The 27977-nt window shown below is 36.8% G+C and overlaps 1 protein-coding gene across 2 annotated transcripts; it reads left to right on the top strand.

The window, feature by feature from the left end:
* The first annotated feature begins 21 nt into the window (after window positions 1-21).
* AASDHPPT (aminoadipate-semialdehyde dehydrogenase-phosphopantetheinyl transferase) lies at window positions 22-27976 on the top strand. Of its 2 annotated transcripts, XM_087433645.1 has the most exons (7): window positions 22-251; window positions 1918-2143; window positions 13928-14049; window positions 14683-14844; window positions 22354-22422; window positions 24236-24386; window positions 27016-27976. In XM_087433645.1, the coding sequence occupies exons 1-7, from the start codon at window positions 69-71 to the stop codon at window positions 27099-27101; spliced, it is 999 nt and encodes a 332-aa protein (XP_087289771.1). In that variant the 5' UTR covers window positions 22-68; the 3' UTR covers window positions 27102-27976. The 2 variants fall into 2 exon arrangements, with proteins under 2 accessions (XP_087289771.1, XP_014640691.1); XM_014785205.2 differs by lacking the exon at window positions 27016-27976 and having other exon boundaries at window positions 23-251; window positions 24236-26277.
* The last annotated feature ends 1 nt before the right edge of the window (window position 27977 follows it).

Consider the following 27977-nt stretch of genomic DNA (forward strand, 5'->3'; position numbering starts at 1 on the left):
AAGGGGTGGGGCCACGTAAGCGTCCGCGCCATCAGGCCAGAGGAGGCGGTGAGGTCTGTGTTCGGTGTATGGTTTTGCCTGCCAAGCGGTTCTGCTTGGTGCCAGCAATGGAGGGCGTGCGCTGGGCCTTTTCCTGCGGCACTTGGCTGCCGAGCCGAGCTGAATGGCTGCTGGCGGTGCGATCGATCCAGCCGGAGGAGAAGGAGCGCATCGGCCAGTTCGTCTTTGCCCGGGACGCTAAGGCAGCCATGGTACTACAGGTCTTTGGTATTCAGAGCCGAGAAAGCGAATGCTGGGGGAGGTGGGCCGGGCTCTGGAGACCCCCCCCTTCCGCCCTAGCGTCGACGCCCGCGTTCCAGACCACTTGTGGCCGGCCTGGGCCCTGGGCCCTGGGCCTGAGTGGTCGGCGCCGCCGCGTCTCCCTCGTATGTGCACGGCCTGGTCTCGACGGTCTTTGTAGTCGCCTCGGCGGCCTCGATCGCTGTACAGATGAGCCCCTCCTCCTCTGTAATTGTAAATAGAGACCCTGCTAAACCATAAAATAGGTGTAAGGGAGGCCTACGAAGTAATTGTGCCTTTCCGTAATGAAAGTTTTTGTATTTTTAAGTGTTATCACATTTATTGGGCCCATAGCACATGCTTAGACTGCCTATTGAATATCCCACCCCTCTCCAAGGGCCCCCTGCACGTGGTAGGCCCTAAAAAATATTGATAGTATGGCTTAGTTTAGCCTTATACACCATGGAACTAGAAGAGGCTAGACCAGTCTCCTTTTACCAGTGAAACTGAAGGCCAGGGAGGATGCAGCCCCAGGCATACCTTCCTAACTAGATAGCTTGGGAAACAGTGTTTTAAATAGAATTATCTATTTTAGGTATGTTGTTTTTTGGCAACAGATGGAAAATTGGATTTCAAAACTAACTCTACTATATAGTGCAGTTTGAAACAGCCTCTGATTACCATCACTTCAAAGACAGTCATTTCTTGAAAATGTCCCTTTGTTGAAACACATTTTCGTTTGAAATGTGGGCTAATTGATAATTTCTTGAAGGCATATTAGTGAATATTTTTTATACTTTTATAATTTATAAGAAATTGTGAAATTCAAAGTCTTGCAGTTTTAAAAGTCATTGTTAGATTTGAGGGAAAAAACACTTGAAAGATATTTTACAAAATGTTATATACTTTGTTATCTTATACGCTTGGGTATTTGTGTGATTTTAGTAATTTCTTTTTTAATAATTAATGGAGGTGGGAGAGAGTGGATGGGGTATATGTGAAAAAAGATCATTCAGTGCTGATTGTTAAAGCTGAGTGGTGGGTATATAGGAACTAGAAACACTTGCACATGTGCACAAAGATATAGGTACAACAGGGTTGCTCGCTGGGGAATTTTTTATAATAGCAAACTAGAGCCAGCCTAAAATGTCCAGTAATAGGAGAATAGTCAATCAAGTTGTGGTACCTTGATACTGTGAAATATTATGCTAGTGAAAAGTGCACAGCCCAGACTGTTATATACAGACATGAAATAATCCCCAACACTTACAAGTTTAAAAGCTTATATATGGTAGAATACTACATATAGTAGGATCTCATATATGTAGATAGATAGCAAAAGCATGTGCAAATGAACATCTATTTAGATACTTGGAGAAAAGACTGGAAGGATGCCTGCTTGTTACCATTAGTTAGCTGTTGAGGGGATGGAATTGCTAAGGAAGGGCTTGTTAAAGTTTCTTCTGTCTTAAGCATTGCTTAAATCTTAATGCAGTGTATTTAATACTTAGATGCTTTTAAAAACTTTTAAAAATGAATATTTTAGAAACCACAAAAATAGACTTTGTATCTTAGAGGCCGTGTACCTAAATCTTTAGTAGACATAAGTACATACTGAATGTTTTGTTTATTTAACAGGCTGGTCGACTGATGATAAGGAAATTAGTTGCAGAGAAATTAAATATCCCTTGGAATAATATTCGTTTGCAAAGAACTGCAAAAGGAAAACCAGTTCTTGCAAAAGACTCGTTGAATCCTTATCCCAATTTCAACTTTAACATCTCTCATCAAGGGGACTATGCTGTACTTGCTGCTGAACCTGAGCTACAAGTTGGAATTGATATAATGAAAACTAGTTTTCCAGGTAATGTTGCATTTTTGTAGTACAAGAGTTATTAAGTATGTTGTCTCAGTTCTCATGTATTGAGTAATCTCAGGCCAAGAGATGTATTGTAGATATTTTAAGTTTAGGGAAAATGTGCTCAATACTCAAACGTAGTACGTATCTGAAAAGAGTATCTTTTCTTGAATATTAACAGACTTCTACATAAAGGATAGATTCTGCATTACCGGAGATTCATATAATGCTTTGGTTAGAGGCAAAGTGAAAGTATAAAGATTTTCTTTTTGAATTATACCTCAGCTTGTTAAGTAAGACTAAATTTGAAACTGTTTTTGAAGATTGTCAAATTTTGTAAAGAGTGGTTTTTCAATACCTCAGTTTGTCTTTTAGTTAAATAATAGCTGTTAAATCCAATTGAACTCAATGAAGAGTCCATTTTAAATAGGATTCTATTCAAAAAACATAGTAATAATATTGTAAGAACTGTTTCACTTAAGTATTTCCCAGAATTCATCAGTAAGTTGTTGGTTTGTTTAAAAAAATAATCTCAATGGTAAGGTATATTGTAGTCCTTAGGTAGAGATAACATGTGTTTGTCCTATATCTAAATACACCTCTTTGTAGCACTTTTATGTAAGTAAAAAATGAAGAGCAAGCAATTATTAAAATATTTAAGTTGCTCATATTTTGCCTTAGAAATTTATAATTGGTGACTGTAGGAACTGCTAACATTTATTGCGGCCATGAGTAGGCAATTTTACTAGAACACAGGTTAGCTTAACTACTCAGTAACTTGCATCATCACTAACACTTAGTGAGTACTTACTGTATGCCAAGGCTTTACATATATTCTCCAATTTAATTGTCCCAACCACCCTGTGATGAGTATGCTATTATTTTTATCAGAAGATAAGTAACAGGCTAAGAAGAAAGCTGTTAGCAAGAGAACCAACATCTTCCTAATTTCATAGTGCAACTTTCTAATCTCCGCACTGCCTCCACCACAGGATCTTTGCTTATGTTTCCCTGTCTGGAGGTTTTGTATTAACTTTATCCCCCACCCCCATTTCTGCATAGATAACTTATTTACTGGTTTGCTTTCACTTCAATCTTACTTTAGCCTTTGTGAACCTTGAATCTAAGCTAGGTTCTTTTGTTATAGGCTCTCATAAAATATATTTCCTTCATTCCAGTAACATCTCAATTTCTAATTATTTATCAGGATGATTGATTGTCTTTCCCCTGGTCCTTAACAAGCCACATGAGAGCCAGATCTATGTTAGCTACATCTGAGTTTGGTCACTATCACGTCTCTTAGCACTCTATCTAGTTCATAATAACGCCCAGTAAATATATGTCGAATGTGCTGCTATAATAAGGCTTCACGGTATGGCTGTGAATGTCATCTGTCACTCTTGCTGTCAGTGTCTTTACCTTGCATTTGCCCACCAGCTGATTTTTCTTTGACCTGCTCATAAACCTTTCTGTTACAACTCTATTCTTAACTTTGCTCTGAAGGAGGCTCTGCTAGGATAACCGAAGTTCTTGACCTAAAGTTCTTGGATAAGCCTCAAGGCACTTTTTTTGTAACCTCCTGAAATTGCTCCATTTTGTATGCACATGTGCATTTTTCTCAGGAGAGGATCTGGTTTTCAGCAGGGTCATAGAAGGTTTATTCTGAAAGAACCACTGCTGTAGAAGATTCAGAGTGAGCATGGGAACGAGCCCATAAGCTTTCATAGCTTTCTAGTGTCCTTATATGAGTTTTTCCTAAAATTGGAAATTCTTGGAGAAGCCATTGCTCCTTAGAATGCAGTTAGCACAATTACCCGGTAATGAATGATTAGCTTATCAGGTTGATATCTGCCTGGAAATCATGCTTGTGAGAGACAGATTTCATTACCAATTGGCTTGATGGACGATGTTGGCTTATGATGAGTACTGGCTAAACATGTAGTTACTAATTGAAACTTTTAATAAATGATAGGAAGGTAATTGAGCAAAAATTGAAGATTCAGTTTCCTCTTACTCCCCAACCCCCAACTTTTTTGATTGATCTTATTTGACTAATCATAATATTCAGTCCTTTTCCTATTCTTTGTTTCATTGCCCAAAAGCTATTGATATATCCAGTAACACATAGGGGAAGAACTGTTTTCCAGTTCTCACTAATATTGTTATTGTGTCACTAATTTCTAAGTATGAATGGACACAGCATCATTTCTCAATGAGGGTGGGAAGTAGACACTGGTTTACTTCACTGGAGATTCATTTGAATTCCTCTGCTTATCGGAATAAGTGAGGAAATTGAGCAAGGGAAGTTCCCAAGAGTTGCTAAATGATGGAGGGTAAACCTTAGGACTGCAGTAAGGGAAGTATTTTTCTTTGTACTGGACATTATTATTAGATTGTCAACTCTCAAGATGGTGTCAGCCCTTGGGGGGGCATCATTAGTATACTGAGAAAGACTCAGTTCCATTACTCTCATTTTATCTGCAGGTAAGCATCATGTAGGAATTTGTGGGGTCTTTCCTTCTTTTCACATTAGCCATTTCTACTAGGAGCAGGTCATTTACCTCCCTCTCCCAGTTTTCCCATTGCTGCTATGGCATGGCAGGAGAGAATATATTGATGAGTCTTGGAAGCTTTGGGTTTCTTCCTTCTACCGGATGCCCATAATTAAGGAGAATATTGCAACCACCACTTTATTCTCTGCTTAATGGAGAAAGGAACCTTATAAAAAGTAACTGATGTATAGTTGGCACTCAATAATAAATACTTTTTTAACGAATGTCCAGTGAAGAGGGATTATAAGATATTGGGGACCCTGCCAAACTGCCAGTGCAGTCTATTCCTAACCACCTGGGAAAGGTGTTTTATAGGTAATCATTGTAATTTGCTGCACCCAGTTGGGAAGTTTTGTTTGGTTTTTCCTTCATTTTCTAATTTTTGTCTACTGTTAAAGGCTTTTGCAGTTACACATATAAAAGGAAGGGTAGTTTTGTGAATTGTTCAGTTTTGTTTCCATATTTACAAAATAAGGCAAGATAAGATACATACAGCATAAAATTGATTTAAATTTGCGAAAAGACCAAAATATTTTTTTCCCGTGGTTTTACATTTCCAAGTTTACATTTTTATTATAAATTTTGCTGGATATTAATTGGCAGGACAAAGTGACTCAATATTTTGAGATTTAATACTAATTTAATAGCTTTGAAATGACTATCATAGAATTGTCTTTAGAACAGTTGTTATATAAATTAAGTGCTACAGTAAGTATAAAATAAGTGGTGGTATTATAGCGTAGGTAGGAAGGTGGTAGAGCCTATTGTCTCCTTCTACTATACCATCTCCTGCAGTATTTTAATAGCTTCCTAATTGGTTCCCGCTTTTCACTTTTGTTCTCACCGAGTCAGTACTTAGTGAAGTGGTCTTTAAAAATACCTACAGCTGTTTTCTTAAAACTCTTAGGTTGGTTCTTGATAAAATCCAATCCCCTTAACATGACCTCATCATCTTATTCTCATCTACCTTTCCATTGCCATTTCTAGCTGCTCGCTTTGCTCACTGTTTCTGTCCACACTCATCCTTCATTACCTTGAACGTAGCAGACTTTTTCCTGTTCAGAGTCATTGCAAAAAAGTTGATCCCTCTACCTGTTCATCTCCCCATTCTTTTCTTGAGTACCTGAGACCTGAATGATGAGGAGTAGCCGGTACCTCCTTAGAAAGGGCCTTTCTGACCACCTGATCTTCTTTTCCTTCGTGGGCCTTCTCATTTGTAATTATAACTTAGTCATTTGATTATTATATGTTCTCCCTTATTAGATGAGTTCAGGAACCATGCTTGTTTTGTTTTTGCCACAGAATACCTACTATTTAGCAGAGTGTCTAGCACATAGTAAGTGCTTGATGAATATTATTGCATGTACAGATGATAGGAGTTCTCAGTTTCTCTTAAAATATTCCTTAAGTTTGTTGAAAAATGAAAAAATGAGTACAAAAACACAGTGAAAAACAGTATTCATATCAGATTATAGTTGGAATTTAAACTGTTCTCATTAGTGAGTTATGATTAAAAATAGTTCTTCGTTTGAGTTTTCTTCCTCGCCCTACATTTATCTTTTTAGCTTCTTCTCTCCTCCATTTTCATCCCTCCTCATATTCAGTTTTCCACTTGGTTGCTGCTGCAGTCTGTTCCACTATCATTTCTATCTAGGTTGATCTACATTCTTTTAGATCTGGATTTTGCAGAATGTGCTTGGTTAAAGCATTTTTTTTTAAGCTTGGAGATTTGAGCTTGCAAGAAGCTTAAATTAGTCATACGTCCTTTGTACCCTGAACTTCTTTCTGGAAAACCAGTTCTTTACTGGCAAGGAGGTTTCCCCTTTCCCAGTTACAGGATGGCTCTTTTTCACTGTCCAGAGGATTTGAGTCGGGTCACAGTGTAGAACTAGTATTTATTGAGCAACTCCTATGTATGGGACGGGCACTGTGTTAAATGCCTTATATGCTTTATCTTGTTTCATACACTTAAGCCTAGGATGTAAGTACTATTGTTATTATTATGATTATTTTATAGATTAGATTAAGATACTTGCTCAAGGTGACTTACCTAAAAAGTAGAAGAGCTTGGATCTGAACCCACACTATAAAGCCCATATGTTTAGGCACTGCACTCTACAATATATGGTTTCTCAGTACTAGATTTTGTTGACATCTGTTAAAGGATTTGCAAGTACAAAATCTATGAGAAATTCTGTGGAGCCAGCTCAAATGAATTTAAAGTTTTTGTGGAGGAACTGATGTCTAACAAGGGCATGAAAATATAGTGAGAGGGAACTTACCTTAGCATCTCTTAAAACTTATATTAAGCATTGTAAACAAAAGAGTATGGTGTTAGCAGAAGAATAGACAAAAAATAGGAGAATTAAGAGTTAGAGCCCAGTATTTATACATGATATTTCAATTCAGTGGGTAAAAATTACTTTTTTTATTAAATGGTGTATTACCCTAATCACTAAGGTAATAGCTTATTGGCTACTTGAATTTGTTCTTCTATAAACTGCTTATTAATATTTTCTAATCAGTGTATAAAAGTTATTTGTGTATTATGGATATTGACACTTTATCGACCAAATCTGTTACAAGTATTTTTCCCATTTTATTATTTATTTGTCTTTTGAATTTGGTTATATTTTTTGCCCTATGAATTTTATTTTTATTTAATTAAATATATCTATCATTTCCTTGATAAATTCTGAATTCTATCTTGTTTGAAAAAATAATTAAATTGGTAAAAGATTTACTCCAGCCATAGGTTATTGAGTCTTTTAAATTTTGTTCTAAAATTGTAATTTGTTTTTACATTTGAATCTTTAATTTTTTTTAGAATTTGTGTGTATAGTGTGTTTTATTTTATTTTATTTTGTGAGGAAGATCAGCCCTGAGCTAACATCCATGCTAATCCTCCTCTTTTAGCTGAGGAAGACCGGCTCTGAGCTAACATCTATTGCCAATCCTCCTGCTTTTTTTTCCCCAAAGGCCCAGTAGGTAGTTGTATGTCATAGTTGCACATCCTTCTAGTTGCTGTATGTGGGACGCGGCCTCAGCATGGCCGGAGAAGCGGTGCATTGGTGCGTGCCTGGGATCCGAACCCGGGCCGCCAGTAGCGGAGCGAGCGCACTTAACCACTAAGCTACGGGCCGGCCGATATAGTGTGTTTTATATCCTGATGGTTAAACAGCTTTACCACCGGAGTTGGGTAGATTGGGGAATAAACATGTGAAGTGCCTGGAATTATTAAGTACGTAATAAATGTTAGCTGTAAGGTTGTTGTGGTAGTTGTTATTGTTATATGTATAGAATGGTGTTTCTAAAATGGTGGTCAGGATATTAAAGTCACCCAGAATGCTTATTAAAAATGCAGATTCCTTGGGGCCAGCCTGGCAGCAAAGTGGTTAAGTTCGCGTGCTCCACTTCAGCAGCCCGGGGTTTGTAGGTTTAGATCCCGCGCATGGACCTATGCACCACTTATCAAGCCATGCCGTGGCAGGCATCCCACATATAAAATGGAGGAATATGGGCACAGATGTTAGCCCAGGGCCAGTCTTCCTCAGCAAAAAGGAGGATTGGCAACAGCTGTTAGCTCAGCGCTAATCTTCCTCACCAAAAAAAAAAAAAATAAGTAAAATGCAGATTCCTTGAAACCACTCCAGACCTACTGAACCACAATTTCTGAGAGTACTACCAGGGATTCTATATTTAAACAGTTTTCCCAAGTGATTGTTAGACATATTAATCTTTGGGAAACACTGTATTAAATGTAATTTACAGAGCCTACAAAGAGAAAGGTTGTAACCCATCCACTTTTCTTCGAGTGAAATCATCAGAAAGCCATTAGATCCTTGTCTCACACTATACAACAAAATTAATTAGAGTTAGAGTTTAATAACAGTAGAACACAGTAGAATTCTGTTTGGTCAGATTTCTGAAAGAAGAACCACAAAGTCAGCAGTTGTGATTGATTTCGTGTTAAATCTCTCTCTCACAAACCAGGGAATGTATTTGTGGCCAATGTGACAGACAAAGGTTAATATTGTTAATATATAAAATGCTTGTAAGTATTGATAGGAAAACCAGTTAAGATTTAGTTGATGAATGGACAAAGGACTTGATAAAACAATTCACAAAAGAGGATATTCATGTAACAGTAACAACTACCACAACAATCTTAAATGTCTTAAGTACTTAATAGTTCCAGGCACTTTACATGATTATTCCTTAATTGACTCAACTCTTTGTCCCTATTTTATAGTTTAAGAAACAGCCATAGAAATGTTAAATAAATAACAGTAAAGAAGTAAGGGAGCCAGTATTTGAACATTTGACTCCCGGGGCATAACACTAAAGCTCTTAAGAGTGTGTGAGTGTGTCTGTATAATACAAATTAAATTGTGTGCATGGGTGTTTTAGTTTCCTAGGTTTCCTGACAAAATACCACAAACTCAGGTGTCTTAAAACAAAGGAAATTCATTCTGGGACAGTTCTGAAGGATGGAAGTCAATCAAGGTGTTGACACGGCCATACTTCCTCTGCAGGTTCCGGGGAAGAATCCTTTGCGTCCTCCTAGTTTCCTGGCAATCCTTGGCATTCCTTAGGTTGTAGCTGCATCAGTTCCATTTCTACCTTCGTCTTCATACGGCCTTTTTTCCTATATTCTTTCTGTCTAAATGTTTCTCCTTATAAGGACATCAGTCATTGGATGTAGGTCCCCCCCAATCCAGTATAACCTCATCTTGATTACATCTGCAAAGACTTTTTCCAGTTAAAGTCACATTCTGAGGTTCTGAGTGGGCATGAATTTTGGGAGACACTATTCAACCCAGTACAGTCCATGCTGCAGCCCCGCAAAATTTACATGCATGCCACATACAAAATAAATTCATCCTATCCCAGCATCCCCAAGTCTTAACCTATTCCAGTATTAACTCCAAATCCAAAATCTCCTCTAAATATCATTAACTCAAAAAGTTAAAAATCTCATCATCTGAATCTTGTAAATCAGATGTGAGTGAGACTGAGTATGATCCATCTGGGGCAAAATTCTCCCATCAGGGAACCTGTGATACTAGAAAACAAATCATCTGCTTCTAAAATACAATGGTGCGACAGGCATAGCATAGACAAGGAAAAAAGGGGTCATGGGTCCCAAGCAGATTCAAAACCTAGCAGGGCAAATTACATTTGGTTTAAAGGCCTGAGAATAATCCTCTGTGGCTCCATGCTCTGTCCTCTGTGCCCTCAGAGTGGCCACACCCTTTTGCCGCTCTCCCCTGCCTTCGGAGTTCTTCCCTTTTCTTGAAGGATAACATTTGCAGCCAAGTAGCCCTAGCTCTATAGGCCCTTTGCTTGTGGGTGTTGATACATAGGTACGTTAGTAAATGCTCATTAACATTAACACATTAAGAGCACCTGAAGTTCAGGAATGCCTAAGTGGAGAGATTCCAGCCAAGGTTGTCATCTTTCCATCTAGTGCTTTTTCTGCTATACGCCACTTGTACTGATGGTTTACCTTTCTCAGTAACACGAAGCTTTGTGCACGTAGTTTGTGAAACCTGTGTTAGCAGCTCAGACATTTTTGTTTTATTCTGGGTTTGTATCTGGATAAATTCCCAGATAAGTGAGCTGATAAGTCAAGCCTTATTGTGTACATATTAACTAAAATTTTAGAAGACTGTCGCCTCCCATGGAAGCAAGACTATATATAATCCAGTACTTAGAAAAGGAAACTACTAGAATTTCTAATATGACTTATTATCCAAAACTAAATTTTTTTACTTTGAAGCACGCAAATGGACATTGCTGAACTCCTCCCTAAAATAACTGGCCCCTTTTCTTTAAGAAGAGTGGTGAACTTTAACTGAGATGCTTTTATATATATATATATATATACACATACATACATACACACATCAGTGACCTTATTTTGAAGAGAGGTTGATATAGATGGGCTTTGAGGTTATGGTACTGGTAGGATTTTTTTTTCCTAGGCTTGGAATAGCAGCTAAAGGTATAGACTATCAATTATTTTGTTGTATATTTTTGTTTAATAAACTTTCTACTTGGTGTGTGGTCTTGATTAGTTGATCTTTGCAGAACACTTAATATTTAACACTGCTGTCCCTAAAGGTTATAAGATGGGGGATTTGGTTTTTCTAAGCTAGGTTAGTGGTTCTGTATAAACTTTTTGGTCATTTTATCTTGCTTATATAGATACTTAAGTTCTTACATGTGCAATAGGATCATTAAATCAAAGATTGTAGTAAACATGAATATGTGATGGTATTGTTAGGATGATTTGCCAACTTATATATGTAATAATTGTGCTGTCTTCACATTGAGGGACAGATGTGCTTCATTTGTCCAATTTCATAGATAAACTATATATTTAACAGTCTTCACTGACTGTGAATTTCCACCATAATACCACAGTGTGGTGCTGTTGTGCTTTGGCTGAATGGCTACAAAATCATCTTTTTCTGTTGTTGTCAAATCTCTTATTTTGTGAAATAGATAAGATGCTCTCAAAAGTATATGAAAATGCACTCATGGGATACTTTTTTTAGCTGTACATAATCAGTTATGTGATTGCTTTACAGTGATTGTGCAAGATTGCTTTTTATGTTAATCAGTTCGTTTTTATTAGCATGCATATTTAAACCTTTTTTCCTTGATTGCCCCATCGTGTTTAGTTAAAAATCAGAGGGCTTCTTGAAGGTTATGACATTATAATTTGAAGAAACCAACAAACAAAATGACGTTATAGATGACAACAGGCGTATCTCTTTAAATTTTAGCCTTTTTAGGTAGTATTCCATTAAAACTACAGTTCCACGGGAAATATATAATGCTGTCTTCCAAATCCAAGGTAGCTGTTCTTCCCAGTGTTATTTATGCTGTTTGTGCCAACATGTATTCAAGAGGAAACAGTTTATGATTTGTGTAGATATAGTGCTCCTGGTATTATGTATTATTTGTCAAGCCAGTACTATGTACTAGTAATGCTTGCATTTTAACAAGATAGTTTTTATTAAGGGGCTTAAGGAAGGTGTTGAGGAATAAGCACCAGACTATCAAGGGATCCATGGCCCAAAAAGGGTAAGAATCCCCTGCCCTGGGACTCTTAAGATCACGATTTAATATTTGCAGTGCTCTTACAACTTTTAGGAAATAATGGTCTTTTAATGTTAATATGACCAGATACAAACAATAGACATTAATTGAATTCATAAAATGGATTGAAATTGTTATTCCTCTTGAGCAGAATAGAGGGTTAAGGAAGAGATAAATGAGTTAAATGAGTCTGATGAACTTGGAAATAAATGAGGATGTTTGTCCTCATTTAAAGGACCGCATACCATTCATTGTAGGATCATCAGAAATATTTTCTGGCTAAACAAGAAGAGACTGTTTTGAAGTGGGGATGGTGAGGAAATCATAAACAGGTTTGTGGGAGAATTGACTTTTAGTATTTTCTGCCCTTGAGATAACTATGGGAAATGTACTTGGTTACTGAAGGAGAAATTGTAAATTCCCTATGAAGATAAGAACCGTGTCTGTTTTGCTCATCCTGATATTCCTGGCATCTAGCACTTGGGTGTTTTTAGAGTGAATGATCATAATAGAAGTTCTAATTGTTGAATTCTCATGGGGTGAGTTGGTGATTAAATGCCAGTAAAGTATTAAGTAAGGGGATTTGACATCTTTTTTTTTCCAGATATACTTCTCACCATAAGAACTGCCCATAGAGATTATGGTGGCAGCTGTCACTTTAAGAGTTGTAGTCAACTAGTTGGGAATGTCAGATTTTGGAGTTGGGTATTTTAGAAATGGGAGTTGGAGTTAGAGTAGACAAGCTATGTTAACAGAATCTGCAGAGGGACTACCTTCAAGAGGTTTTCTGGAAAATAACATAATCATGAACTAAGGATGTAGGGCAGTAGAGCATTTAGGAAGTAACTTACCCAAATAATAGTTAACATTCATTTATTCATATGGTAAATGTTTGTGGTTCACCTACCTTAAGCCAGGCTCTCTGACAGGCCACTTAGGCTGTTAGTGTGTGAGGGCAAGAACCATGACTGATTTATTTTTCACCGTTAGTTCAGTACGTATTTGGGTAATATTTGTACATATTCTATATATTTGTAGAATAAATAAATGAGTGTTGATAGAAGGTTCCTGCCTGGTAGTAAAGATAGACAAACATATAGATATAATATTTTGAAAAAATATGAAAGGCATACCATGTATTTTTAATTTAATTCTTAATTCTGAGAATCAGGTCCTTTGAGGGTATCTTTTGTCATTTATTTTTAGAATGCTATATAATATTTTGTCGTCTGTGGAACAGTGGAGCTAGGGATATATTTTTAATTTTTTAAAAATGAGCTTATTTCACAGCAGCATCCCCAAAAGAATAGAAATTAAAATCTACTTTTAGGAACCGGCCAGGTGGTGCAGCGGTTAAATGTGCGCGCCCTGCTTTGGTGGCCCGGGGTTCACGGGTTCGAATCCCGGGCGCGCACTGACGCACCGCTTGTCAAGCCATACTTTGTCGGTGTCCCATATAAAGTAGAGGAAGACGGGCATGGATGTTAGCTCAGGGCTGATCTTCCTTGCAAAAAAAAATCTACTTTTATTTAGAGAAGTCATATTAGAAAACATGTTGAAAAATGATTATTTGGAAGGAAGTAGGCCTTGTTAATTTTTGAATCACAGTGATAATTGAGAATAAAAGAACAATCCTCAGCTTTCTACCAATTCTCAAAAAATCGTAATAAATTGTTCTCTTCTTTCCTGTTATATAGCAAACTAAAATTTTAAACCCTAGAATAGTATGGTTCTATTTTAAGAATGTTTGTTGTGCATTTCTGAGATTCTGTCATATGTAGAAATTTCCTCTTAGTTATTTAGGATTTATAACAGATGTGGCTGCTCAATTTTATCAAATTTTTAGGAGGCAGCTATTGATATAACCAAATTGTTTTTCTCCTTAATTATTTAATAATTCACTGAATTTCACTATTCCTGTTAAACTACTCTTCTGTTTCTGAGCTAACCCCTGCTTGTTGTTGTGTGTTATTCTTTTAATTCTCAACTGGCTTTGATTTGCTGATGTTTTGTTTAGGATTATTGTGACTGTGTTCAAAAGTGAGGTTAGCCTATAGTTTTCTTTTTTGTTACTCTTTACGAGTTTTGTTAATAGCTATTTTTAATTTGGTATTTCCTTACTTGACAGGTCGTGGTTCAATTCCAGAATTCTTTCATATTATGAAAAGAAAGTTTACCAACAAAGAATGGGAAACAATCAGAAGCTTTAAGGATGAATGGACTCAGCTGGATATGTTTTATAGGAATTGGGTATAATTTCTTTCTAATTTTGAAAGTAAAAGCTTGTGATGATTCCATTATCTTTGCTAAGAATAGGAGCAAAAGTCCTGGGTTACCCAGTAGTTCATATGGTGCTTGAAGTAAATGGGTCATTACTTGGGAACTTCATGATTCTTGTGCATACATTATTACTTTACAATGACATTTAAGAAAATTTAACATTTATTTATTGCTCAATTAGAAGGTGCCTACTCTTAAAGCTAAAACAAGCATTTATCGCCGTTTGTAAATAATGTTTGTTGTTTTCTGTCTCAAAGGAACTCATACACATGAGGGCTTATTTAACAAACACTAATATATGCCAGTAGACATTACTTTAAGCCCTTCGTAAGTTAGTTAATTTAATTATCATAACAGCTCTATGAGGAAGATACTATTGTTATTGCATGTTACATATGAGGGAATGGAGGCACTGGGAGCTTAAATGATTTTCCTTAAGATCACACGGCTGGTTTGTCTCCATGCAGTATACTATAAGGGTAAAAAAATAGCTTGTAGCCATAATGTAATACAGACTTAAAAATCCAGATGTGTTGGACCTGTAGACTTTATGAAAAATTTTATCTACTAAGTGCTCTAAGAGAAAATGTCTCTGTATCTTAGGCACTGAAAGAAAGCTTCATAAAGGCCATTGGTGTTGGACTAGGATTTGAATTGCAACGGCTTGAATTTGATATATCCCCATTAAACCTGGATATAGGCCAAGTTTATAAAGAAACTCGTTTGTTCCTGGATGGGGAAGAGGAAAAAGAATGGGCATTTGAGGTAAGAAATTTATCAGAATTGCTAAAACTATAAGAATTTCCTTATTTTGTGCATGTTTGTGCATGAGACTAATTTGGGGAGGCTAGTCATTGAAACTAGACACAACTGAAATCCAGTCTTAGTGCTCTGAAGGTGAAGTCAGGGATACTATGAGAGCATATAACATTTAAACTGATACTTTAAAGTTAAGTCATAGTGAGTTAAGTAAAATGGGAAGGGAAAAGAGGCCCTGGTATAGAAAGAAGCTTTGTATGTATGAACAGCCAGGGAACCCACTTTGTACCATGATGAGGGGATTTGGGAGAGATTCCAGGTTAGGCTACTAGTAAGATCATGCATGGCATTATTGGTCGGGTTAAAGATTTTGGTCTTTTTCTATATTTGGTTTCTGTTACTAGCAATTCTTGGTTGCTAGTGTGAGAAACCCAACAAAAACTCATTTAAACCAAAAAGACATTATTGTAAGCTACTAGAGTGATTCGTATAACTTGGCCTTAGAATTAGGTACCGGAAAACTCAGAACTCTTTTTCTCTTTTACTTTTGCCTTTCTGTATGTCCTGGCTTCAGTTTCCTCCCACCCGTGCTTTCTTAGCTTCTCTGGTCTATGTGGCAGGAAACTTGGCTGCCTACCACTCTTGCATATAACGGTTTATAGTTTAAAAAGCCACCGAGATTGGTGAATTCCCTTTCTGTTCCAATTTTAAAAGCCCCGGAGAAGGGCCTTCCTGGCCTAGTTTGGTTCAGGTGCTTATTTACTGACCAATCATTCTAGCCAAAGAAGTGGTCTACTGTAATTAGTCCAGCTTGTGTCAGGTGTCCAGAGCCCAGCAAATGGGTTGTGTTATAATGTTGTTCTTGCCTAAATCACCTTAATGGTGTGCAGAGAATGTCGGTACCCAAAATAAGGAATTAGTGATGAGTGGATAAAACAGGAAGCATTCACTAATTTTCTGAAGAGAATTTAACAAATATTAAGTAGGGAATGATAAGATCAGATTTGTATTTTAAGACCAAGTCCTATTTACGATGATATGTGGAAGTTAAGAAAGTGAGGTGTCAAAGATGTCATGAGCAGTTTTTTGACTTAATAGGACTGTCTGTTGAGATACTGCATGCTAGAGAACAAGTGGGATGGTAAGTTTGAGATGCCATAGAAACACCCAAGTGAAGATGTCAAGTAAGTGAATAGAATGGTGGGCTGGGCTAGGGGAAAAAGTCATAATCATTAATGTGTGAATGGCAGTTGAAGCCATGGGATTTAAAGTTGCAGCTATGAGATTTCCTAAGTTAAAAAAGAGAACCGCCTAGGATGGAGAGAGTCCTGAGAATACAAATATTTAAAAGTGAATTGGAGGGGACTAAGAAAGAATGTCCAAAATGGTAAGAAGTAAAATAAGAGAGTAGTATCAGGGGATCTAACGGCAGCAAGTATTTTGAGAAAGAGAGCTGTATCAAAACTGCTAATATATCAAGTAAAGTAGAGATTAAAGAGTAAATTGTATTTAGGATACTATATTTTAAAAGAAAGTACAATTTTAAAACTATAACCAAAATTATTAACAAATGTTTTCATACTTAAAGGGGCAAGCCTCAGCCATTCACTGATGTGGAATCCTTTGTTCTTAATGATGTCAGATAAAAAGTTTTTACTATACATTTTAACATTTACCTTTCTCTTTTGCATTCAATGGAAATTAAGTTTTATGTTCATAGCCTCAGTATTTATAATTAGAAAAAAATCAGAAACCACCTAATTAGAAAACGAAAGCAAGCTATGGTTAGCCTTTTACTGCAGCCTTACTGGTGATGCTTAATAATAATTTGTATCAACATAGGAAAGGCTGCTTATGATATACACCTCCTCTAAGACACCTGCCCTGGTCCCCCAGGCTCTCTTGTTTTTTTTTTCCCACATCCCGTCTGCCCCCGGTGCTTAATTCTTCTGTTGCACTTACAGTCCTTTTTTTTTTTTTTTTTTGAGGAAGATTGGCCCTGCACCAACATCTGTTGCCAATCTTCCTCTTTTTCTTTTTTTTCTCCCCAATGCCCCAGTACATAGTTGTCTATCATAGTTGTAGAGTTATAGCTCTTCTATATGGGACGCCACCTCAGCATGGCTTGATGAGCAGTGAGTAGGTCTGTGCCTAGGATCTGAACCGGCGAACCCCGGACCACCAAAGTGGAATATGCATGCTTAACCACTACACCACTGGGCCGGCCCCCATAATTCAGTTCTTTACTGAATGTGCCTGAGTGTACCTGAGTGTTTTGCCCATTTGATGCACCAGTTAGAAAATATGAAAAAAATTATATATGTTAGATGCATATATGTAAGTGTGGATTGTTATTACACTATAAACAGGCCTAGAAAGATTGAGTGACCGTAACAGAATGAATCTGGTGGTGTGGACAGCAAGAAACAGGGGTTGATAGGAGAGAGATGAGCATAGAGCCCAGGGGGCCTTCCCTGGAAACAAGGCATGCAGGTGGGATGTTCCTGTCAGGGCATCTCCAAAGTACCCCACCAGTTAAAGAACCAGCCTTTGGGCGTGCAGCCCTGGTGGTCTAGTGGTTAAGATTCGGCACTCTCACTGCCACGGTCCTGGTTTGTTTTCTGGTCAGGGAACCACACCATCCGTCTGTTGGTTGTCATGTTGTGGGGGCTGCGTGTTGCTGTGATGCTGAAAGCTGTGCCACCAGGATTTCAAATACCACCAGGGCCACCCCTGGTGGACAGGTTTCAGTGGAGCTTCCAGACTAAGACAGACTAGGAAGAAGGACCTGGCCACCCACTTCTGAAAAAATTGGCCATGAGAACCCTGTGAATAGCAGTGGAGCATTGTCTGATGTAGCACTGGAAGGTGAGAGGATGGCGCAGAAAGACCAGGCAGGGTTCCACTCTGCTGTGCACAGCGTCACTAAGCGTTGGACTTGACAGCACTGACAACAAGAAGTAGAGGCAGCACAGTAAACAGGGAGAATCTGGAGTTGGGGAGAGAGAGGAAATAATCCTTCTCTGTAGGCTTCTAACCCTGAATTAGGTTTGAACTAGGGTAGGTGGAAGAAAGAAGCTCTGTTTGAGATGAGAATAAAACTTGAGTCAAACAGGACAAAGCACCTTGATTCAGAAAAAATTTGGTACTTGAGAGTGACCAGAAATATCATAACCAGAGATTTGTTCAAAATTTCATCTAGGAAAAGAGAAGAATGAGTTATTAGAACTAGTTTAAAGGGAAATGGTGACAGATAATAAGTTGCCTTCTATTCCCACACTGTGGAGTCTGGCTCCTTTAGGAACTGGAAACAAGGTACAAAGAAGGTTCAGCCCTTCCCCACAGTTTATGCATACTCCAAATGAAAGATTTTCATAGGACAACTTAGCAGCAATCTGCTCCCCATCTCCTTTCCCTACCGTGTAGATACTGTTTCCTGAAACAGCCAGAGTCATAGCCATACACTGTTAGCCCATGGGTAGGTTTTTTTCCATATATATTTGGAGACTCAATATAAGTACACAGGGCATTCGAGAAAGTACTGTTGTGTAGGTTGGAGATAGGACAAATCTCTAGTAAGCAGTACACAAAAGAAACTGTAGTTCTTATTAATTAATGTATGTAGCCAATCAATAACTGCAAACTACTTCAAACTCATACATTCTCTTCTTCATAGTGTGAGAACTCACTAGCTAAGCTGGAAAAAAAAAGTCTCATTTCTCCAGGCAGTAGTAAAAGAATGCCTGCAGGACACCAGAAGTAGGGTTGAGGCTACATATAACGACCTTACCTCCATGTGTGGATCTGCAAGGTATCAACTGGTGCCCAGGTAAATGGTGCAGAAGGCTAAGGATACTGTCCTCATTCAGGCAGAGCTAAGGGACAGTGCCGTCATAGGACATGTGGTGAAATTCTGTATCCCAAGAAAAAAAGGAGCGTTTATTTCCTTGAAGACTCCTAGAAGAACAATATGAAATGAAAATTATATAGAAAATGAAGAATATTTTTAAAAATATCTGCTTATTCTCTTTGATAACATGCAAGAACAGAGCGTATCTTTGAAATGGAACCTGAGAGCCTTAAGCAGAGAGAGAACTGTAAGTGGAAGACAGTTTGAAACCATCTGGAATAGTGTATAGAAAAGAGGACAAAAGACTAAACTCTGAAACTCTTATATTTGAAAAGTGCACTTCATTGCCACCCTGTAAATGTCGACCTTTTCCCGAGCATCTGTCCCTTTCCTCTCAGGCATCGACTCACAGTTGGCAGTCTCAAGCACTCCACCTTTCTGTATGACTACTAAGTCTTTAATTCCGTTTCTTCTAGTCTTCAGATTTCTGTGTCTCACTACTACACGTTTCTGTCTGAAGACTACACAAACACCTCAAATTCTGCAGATAGGTCAAAATCATAATTGCCCTTCAAGTTATTTTTCGTTTTCTAACTTTGCTTTTTTGATGGTGCCATCATCCAGTCATCCAGGATAAAAATTTATGCCCAGTTCCTCCTCCTCCTCCTGCTCCTCTTGTCTTGTCTAGTCAGTCTAGTTAACAGACATGCTCATCTCTGAAAACTCTTCTGGCTTCTGCCACTTCCCTGGTGTGGGCCCTCTGCATCTGACTTAGACTAATGCAGTAGCCTCCTAACTGGAGTCCCATTCCATTATTTTGCTTCAGCCCTCTTTAGTCTTGAACCATCATTTCTGTATATATACTCCACATTACAGCAAAATCACAACCTGCTATCTGCTGTTCCTTGAATATCCTCAGCCATCTTATATTTATGTTTGTTCTATTTCTTCTATGACCTCTCCCCACTCCCCCACCTCCAGTCTCCTGTATTTCCTGCCTGCTTTTGTTTCCTTTAAGACCACGCTTTTTGTCTTTCTTATGGCATATCACATTTTCCCTCATAATCTCTGTATTTGTGTACTTGTTTTACTTCCCCAGTACTCTCTGAGGTCAGGGGCATTATCTTCTTTAGTATTATATAGACCTAAAATGCTAGCTTGGACATAATCAGGAGTCCATTATTTATTGCAACAAATCCAAAGGATTTTCTGCTTACTTGAATATTATATTTCATTCTTGAAAAAATAATTCTCTAGAAAAAATATGAAATCTTATGCCATGAGGAATCTCATATTTTCATAAGCTCTCAATTTTCATAATCAGTTTCTATTAGGAAAGTTACCACCAAAAAGTTTCAAATGATGAGATTAGGTGAAATAGAAATTCTTTGCTTTGCATTGAAAGGAAGTGCTTAAAAAGTAGAAGTGTTGGGGCTGGTCCGGTGGCATAGCATTAAGTGCGCGCACTCCACTTCTGCAGCCTAGGTAGGGTTCACAGGTTTGAACCATGTCGCGCACCGACACACCACTTGTGAAGCCATGCTGTGGGGGCATCCCGTATAAAGTAGACAAAGATGGGCATAGATGTTAGCCTAGAGCCAATGTTCCTCAGCAAAAAGAGAATTGACAAGGGATGTTAGCTCAGGGCTAATCTTCCTCACACACACACAAAAAATAGTAGAAATGTTAACATTTATGACAGATATATTTTTCAATAATTACATTGGGAAAAAATTGTAAAATTTTAATGTAAGTTAAAGTTTAAGCTTTTATTTTGCTTTGTAAGGTGGAACATAACTAAGAAAATGATGCGATTTTACTGAAGCAGATTAATCCTTGTAATTTAATGCTAAACTATCTCCTAAAAAGATAAAATATTTTTGCTCCCTTTGAGTTTGTTGGAGATAATAGGGAAGTTTTGGTATTCGCAATAACTTTACAGGTAAAAAATTATAAGCTTAGGAAAATCTTGAAAATTTAGAAAGGCTTGAAAATTCAACTTAAGTTCAGTAGCATTAAATGAACTAGCTCAACTAGCTAGCTTGCTGCTTTCATTTCTTTTTTTAACTCGGATTTATTATAGGTATTCTAAGCAGAAAGGATTCAGGGCAAAATGCCTCACCTCATAAAGCGTTCATTCTAGTTGGACATTGAATATTAATGTGTAATATCTGAGTCATTGTAAAATAGCTCCTCTAGTTTTGCTATGGCAAATTTCATATTTGCATGACGCTGATAAGTTCTGAGTAGATATGATGAAGCTTTACTTTGAAATCAGTCTCATTGAATTTTGACTTATATCAAAGCCAAAAACTTATAAAAAATTTATAAGTGGATAAATTGAGCAGGGCATCTTGGCATTTTAGCAGACAGGCTGAACGAAAACTGGTTATTGCCCACAGTTATCTCTGATACTCGCCTTAGATATACTACAGAACTGATGATGTAAGTGGTTTTCCAAAAGTAATTATACCCAAAACATATCTGTATGTTATAATGTTCATATTATCAGTATATTCAGTGTAAGGAATGGGAGGAAGACCATGTATCAAAAAGAGTATTTTTGTTTATAATATAGTGAGCTTGTTTTTAAAGAGAAAATAACTTTGACCTGTTAAATCTTCTGATACTTAGTTACGTATTTTTATTCTTTAAACATGTTTTCTTAAGTTTATCCTTACTGAATTTTATTTTTTGCTAATTTGGATATCTTAAGGTGTGAGGATATGAAAAAGAGGATAAAGGATGAAAAGTCCCTAAGTAATACTATTTCTGATCGTACTTTCCTATTCAACTGATGTCTTATGGAGGAATACATTAGTAAAGTGGCTTTTCAGTGAAATTTTTAATAGTTCATAATTGAGGTAACTACCTCAATATCAATTATATTTTAAACCCCCCTCCTCTTTTGTCTCATACATAAGGGACAATAGAAAACTACATATTCTTTAAGTCTTACCTATAAATTTCCTCTGTGATTTTCCATAAGCTATACTGTTTAGTTAACTAAATGCTTACAAACCAGTATGGCAATCTGATTTTTTAAAATGTACACTTCAAGCATCTATAAAATTAACATCATCAGTGAGAGCAGATGGCTGTCTAGATGCGCCTCTAGATAGGATACTTCATCATGTCGTATTCTCGTTGAGAATGCGTAATCAAATTCTAATCATTAAGAAACATCAGACAAACTGAAAATGAGCAATGTTCTGTTAATAAAAGGGGAAGAGTGGGTTTTATGTTTTAAAATATTATCGTCATAAAAGACAAAAGAAAGGCTACCAAGGCGTGACAACTGAATGCAATACTTGACCCTAGACTGGCTACTGTACTGGAGAGGGGAAATGCTATAAAGGACATTATTGGATTAATTCATGAAATTTGGAATACAGATAGTAAAATATTATTTCAATGTTAAATTTACTGATGTTATTAACTACTGTGGTTATATAAGAGAATATCCATATTAGGAAATACATATTGGAATATTTTAAGAGTAAAGGGCCAAAATGTATGTGACTTCTTAAATGGCTAAAGAGAGGTGGGGGAATGTGTGTGTGTGTGTAGAGAAAGCGAGCGAGTGAGATTTTAAAAATGTAAACAAAAGTATATCTAAGTTTACATATTTAGTAATCTGTATTTACTTACCTTTCATTTTTCAGGAAAGCAAAATAGATGAGCACCATTTTGTTGCAGTGGCTCTTAGGAAACCAGATGGATCGAGACATCAGGTTGTAAGATTTTAAGATTTCTCTTAAGTTTTTTCTAAACTGCGTGAATCAATGTTGAATTTGTTCTTTATTGATGGAAACAATCATGGTTTATATTAGGTTACAGGGTTTTTTTTTTTAAGATTATAGATTTAGAAGTATTTTTTTATTATCAAATCCTTGAGATCATCTGCGATTTCAGAGATTTTTGAAAAGCATGTTAGCTGCTTCTTCACATTCAAATACATTTAAATATTTCAAAGAAAAAATTTTGGTAGTACTATCCTAGTACATATATTTTCAAAAGAAATTCAAGATAATCACTGTCTTAGTCGTCTTAACAGTGATTTATTCCTCAGTGAATTGGGGCTGTGTTGAATATAAGGATACCAAGTTGAAGGGTGGTGAGTAGTGGAATTACCTGGCAAATTGAACCCCTCCCACTTTTATAGTTATATCCTAAATTATTCCCAAAGTTACAGTGTCAAACGTGAGATACCTTGTGTCATATGGTGGCATAAAATTGGTTTCAGTTCTTCGAATCACAATTTGTTTTTACTTTCTTCTGCTATTAATTGGTAAGTGAAGAAAAAAAACACCTTTGGGTCAAGGACCCTCAGCCTACATGTAGTCGTGATTCTGCAGAAATTTTTATTTAAGGGATACCAATAGTGTTATAATAATTGAAACTATATGCGTATGATTTTTAGGGAATCCATGTGAAAGAATGTGGCATAATCAATATCTATATACATCATTACCTCTAGAAAAATAGCTCAGTGCACAGACCATGCCTTTAATAGAATAAGAAAGGATTAAAATTCTTCATAGATTATCTTCTGTAAAAAGATGGCATATTAATATTGACCTGTTTTCTGAAGATGTTCTGACCCAAATTACCTGTCCTTGTTTGCTCAAGTCTCAGCTTTACACTCTCTGCAAATACCCTATGTTTCCATAGAGCTTTTATATTTTTTGTAACATTTGCACATGCAATACTTCCTTTTTGTTTCACTGGAGAAGCCTATTTAGGCAGCATTGACATAGTTGCAAAAGGACAAGAGTACTATTCAGAAGACCTGTGTTCCAGGCCCAGCTCTACCATCTAACCTGCATTGTGAGCTTGAGCAAATTGGGTGATCTTCCTGAGCCTCAGTTTCCCCATCTATAAAATTGAGATAACAACCATATCAGCATAGTTGTGAGACATAAATCACATAAAATAGGTACTGGACCTTGTTTAAAGCATTACATAAAACCCAAGTACTATCTTTACTAGAGTGCCTAGGATGTTAAAGAAGGTCTACACTGGGTTGGGTTGTGAACAAAGACTCTATCTTAGAGTATATATGATATAGTTTAAATTTAGTGTTGAATGAATCATTTCCTAAAGAAGTGTTGCATCTTTGTTTGGTTATGGGAATTTTATCAGATCCACCCTCTAGAATATTTCTCAGAACTTTACCTTGTGGCCCCCCTCTATCAGAATAACCCACCTGCTTGTTAAAAGTTACATATCTTGGGCTTCCGTTTAATTTGTCTACTGAGTCAGAATTTTTGAATGTGTGGCTCAGTAAATCCGCATTTTAAACAAATACCGCGGGTTATTGTACGTATACAAAGTTTTGAGAATCTGGTTCATATTTTTCTTAATTTGTTATATCAGCAACATTAACATAAGGAATAAAAACAGTTGTCTAGAAATCCTGCTATGTTGTAATTTAATATTACTGAAGTGTAATTTGGTCTTATTTCTTATTTTCCTAGTTAGAAAATTAATCATGAGATTAACATGCAGTGTAACAATGAGGTAATCTATTTTTTTCCCTTTTAGGTTCCATCCCAGGATGATTCTAAACCAACCCAGAAGCAGTTTACTGTTCTCACCTTTAGTGATTTAATATCATCTGCTGTTCCTATGACCCCCGAAGATCCTTCATTTTGGGACTGTTTTTGCTTCACAGAAGAAATTCCAATACGAAATGGTACAAAGTCATGATATGATTCCCTAAGTAACGAATGGAAATGAAAACTGTTTGTAATCTTTATCCACTAACAAATAAATGCCTGATAGCATCAAATTTTATTTCACAAAACAGTTTTAAAAAAACAACTTTTTCTATTAAAAAATCTGACTCCCAGTTCAAGATAGCTCACTAGAATATGTGTTTACCTCTTCTTCTTCCCCAAATTGCATTGAATTGACAGAAGGAATAGAAAAAGGTGGCAGATTGTTAAAGTGATACATGGTCGTTGTAGAAAAATGTAGAAAGTACAAATATACAAAAAGGAAACATTTAAATTCCTGTCTTTCAGAAATAGTGCTTCTAAAACCTGGAGTATCTTTTCAGACCTTTTTCTTTGCAAATGAATGCATATTAATATGCGTGGGTTTTTTTGAAAAATGTGAACAATGCTATTTTGTAATTTTTTTTGTCTTAACTGCACATCTGTTGTTCATAAATATACTTCTGTGGCATAACTTTTAGTGGCACTAAATTATTCTATTGTATGGCTAATACCAGTTAGGATGCTTTTGACCAGAGGTAACAACGTCCAAATGTAATTGACTTAAGTAACCAAGGACGTTTATTATCTCACACAACACACAGTTCAGAGGTGTCATTAAAGACACTTTTTTGCCTCGGTCTCAATTTATTGGTTTTGTTTTAGGCTTGTCTCCCTGGTGGGCATAAGAGCTGCTGCTATAACTTGGAGCTTCACATCTTCATAAAATTGCATCTACCAGGGAGGAAAGGCTATTTTCTCCTCTCACATCTCAGTTTTATCCTTGAAGAAGACTTTTTCCCAAGAGCCCCCAGAAGATTTTCCCTCAGTTTTCCTTGACTCAGATCAGGTCACTGAGAAAGCCAATATCTGACATTATTAGCCTCTGTGGAAAGTAGACTCTTGGTAAGGAAAAAGCTGAGGCAGGGTTGACGGAATGGCGCTGAGGGAAGCCCACTGCCTGCCGGCAGGAAAGTGTGCCACAGTTTACTCTCTTTCCTCTCTGTTAGACATTTGATTGTCTGCAGTTTTTACTATAAGCAGTGGTGCAATGAATATCCTTGTAACCACATTTTGAGGTACATGCATAACTATGTCCTTAAGAAAGTTTGTAGAAGTAGAATGATTGGTTCAAAGGGATTAAACATTTTTTAAAGCTTTGATAAGTATTGCCAAATTACTCTCCAAAAAGGCTGTACAGTTTATTCTTCCAGTTAGTGTTATATGTGTGATGACCCCTCACCCCCTTACATACTCCCTTGTCAACTGTAAATATCTTTTTTAATTTACTCTTTGCTGATGTAAGTGAAAAATGGTACCTTGTTTTTTAAATTTGTATTTCTTTTGTTACAAATGAGCTCGGTGTGTCAGTGTTGTTATTGCTGTTTGTATTCCTTTTCTTTGAACCGCCTGTTCATTGTCTTTGCCTATTTTTACTTTAGTAAATAGGACTTAATTTAAAGTGGGAACGTAATATATAAAATGCCAAGACCATCATATTGATGACAGAATCTCTTATGTGGTTGTAGTGCATGTCTTGGGAGTTCAAGTCTTGTTACTGTTAAATATCAAAAAGTGAAATAATTTCGTTGCTTCTATTACTAAAATTAAAAGTTGTGTGTAAATTGTATAAAATTAGATACTTTGCTTAGTAAACAAATTTGGAATGTTTTATAATCTTTTTAATTTTATTAAGCATGCCCAAATATTCCAAGCATAGTAAATAACGTGTTTTAAAAAGATCGAGTAGCATTTGTAATAGAGCATTGTTATCCCTAGCATGAATGTAATGGTGATATGAAAAACTGTCATCTGTCTTGTCATTATAATAATAAAATGATTAACATTATTGAATTTTTATGAGCCAGGCATGGTGCTAGATTTTGTGTTTTTCTATTTTTTTAAGTCCAAGTTACATGTATACATAAAGAGTCAAATAGATCTACAAAATTTTTTTTTCTAAATGAAAAATACCACTACCTTGACCTCCTCCCATTTCCTATCTCCAAAGCAAGCACTTTCAACTCTTTTAGCTGATTTTTTAATTTATTACCATATACTCAACACGCTTATATTGCTTTTACTTGATTATTCAATTTTAGGCCTTTCTTTACTTCCTAATATAAAGCTTCGCTCTTCTGCTTCCCAACTATTAGACATTCCTTTCCTGTTATCCTTTTCCCAACATAATTACATATAATTCAGTGTTTATGTTACTGACTGTGATTAAGAATGTGTTTATGGGGCTGGTCCGGTGGCATAATGGTTAAGTTCGTGCGCTCCACTTCGGCGGCCCAGGGTTCATGGGTTCAGATCCTGGGTGTGGACCTATACACCACTTATCAAGCCATGCTGTGGCAGACATCCCACATGTAAGATGGAGAAAGATGGGCACAGATGTTAGCTCAGGGCCAATCTTCCTCAGGAAAAAGAGGAGAATTGGCAATGGAGGTTAGCTCAGGTCTAATCTTCCTTACCAAAAAAAAAGAAAAAATATGTTTACATTATTAAGGTTATGTAATGCTCTGCACAGCTGAGTGATGTGTTATTCTTACCCTATATTGCATTTTTATCTCCTTGAGTTAATAGTTGACTTTGTTTGCATAGGTTTCTGTGCTAATTCAACCCAAAACTACCAGATGTATGAGTATCTTCTCCATGTGTTCGGACATCACTTTCGACCATCTTCTTGAAGAAAGAGCTCCTGGAGCAATCTGTTTGTCCAGCAGTACCTTTGCCTTCTGTGGCTTGTGCACAGCTGTCATCCTGGAATCTCCTTTTACCATTGTCCTGGGGATTGCTGCCTCTCCCCTATGTTGGATTCCATGATTTCCCATTTCCTGTATCTCATGTCTTAGATTTACTCCTTCATTTGTGTGGATCGTATCCTCAGGTAGCTTCCTGAGAATAAAGGGAGCATGGGAGATGTATTTTTGAGGCTTTATATGAGAAAGGGGTAATCCCCTTATGTAGAGTGGTAGAGGAGGTCTAGCTGTTTCTTAAACGTTACTCTATACCCTTCCACCATCAAAGCCCAGTATTTGGTGCTGCCAGTTGTTGAGCCCTGTGCTGCGTGACCACAGTGCTGCTTCATAGCCATGTTTTGCTGAATCCAAAACCATTCTTTGCATTGTACCATACTGCCCAGTGTATATAGTATTGGTTTCTTTTAATAGTTGCCTGCATAAAAACTCTCATGGATAGATTTAAAATACAGATGTGTGTATGTATGTGTGCATGTTCCCAAATTTCACATACTCTTTGCTATGCAAACTCAAGAATCCAATAGACTTGGGTAAATTTTCAGTTGAATTTTTCACTCTTCTTACTACTCAGTATCTAAAGCTCAGAAACCAGTTAGATTTGGGTAACTCAGTAGCCCCTCACTGGCTGAACTTTGCCATCTGAACTTGAGAACTAAATAGATTTATACATACATGTATGTACATATATCTTTGATCAAAAATATGCCTGAAACAATTCCATTTACCAGTACTCTTAAAGGGGATGTGAAGAGAGCTAATGATTGATTTTATTTTATGGGCGAAATAAATATGCTGTCACAGTGT

Source organism: Ceratotherium simum, chromosome 7, assembly GCF_057802395.1.
Source record: "Ceratotherium simum simum isolate JZ-2026a chromosome 7, ASM5780239v1, whole genome shotgun sequence".
Taxonomy (NCBI): domain Eukaryota; kingdom Metazoa; phylum Chordata; class Mammalia; order Perissodactyla; family Rhinocerotidae; genus Ceratotherium; species Ceratotherium simum.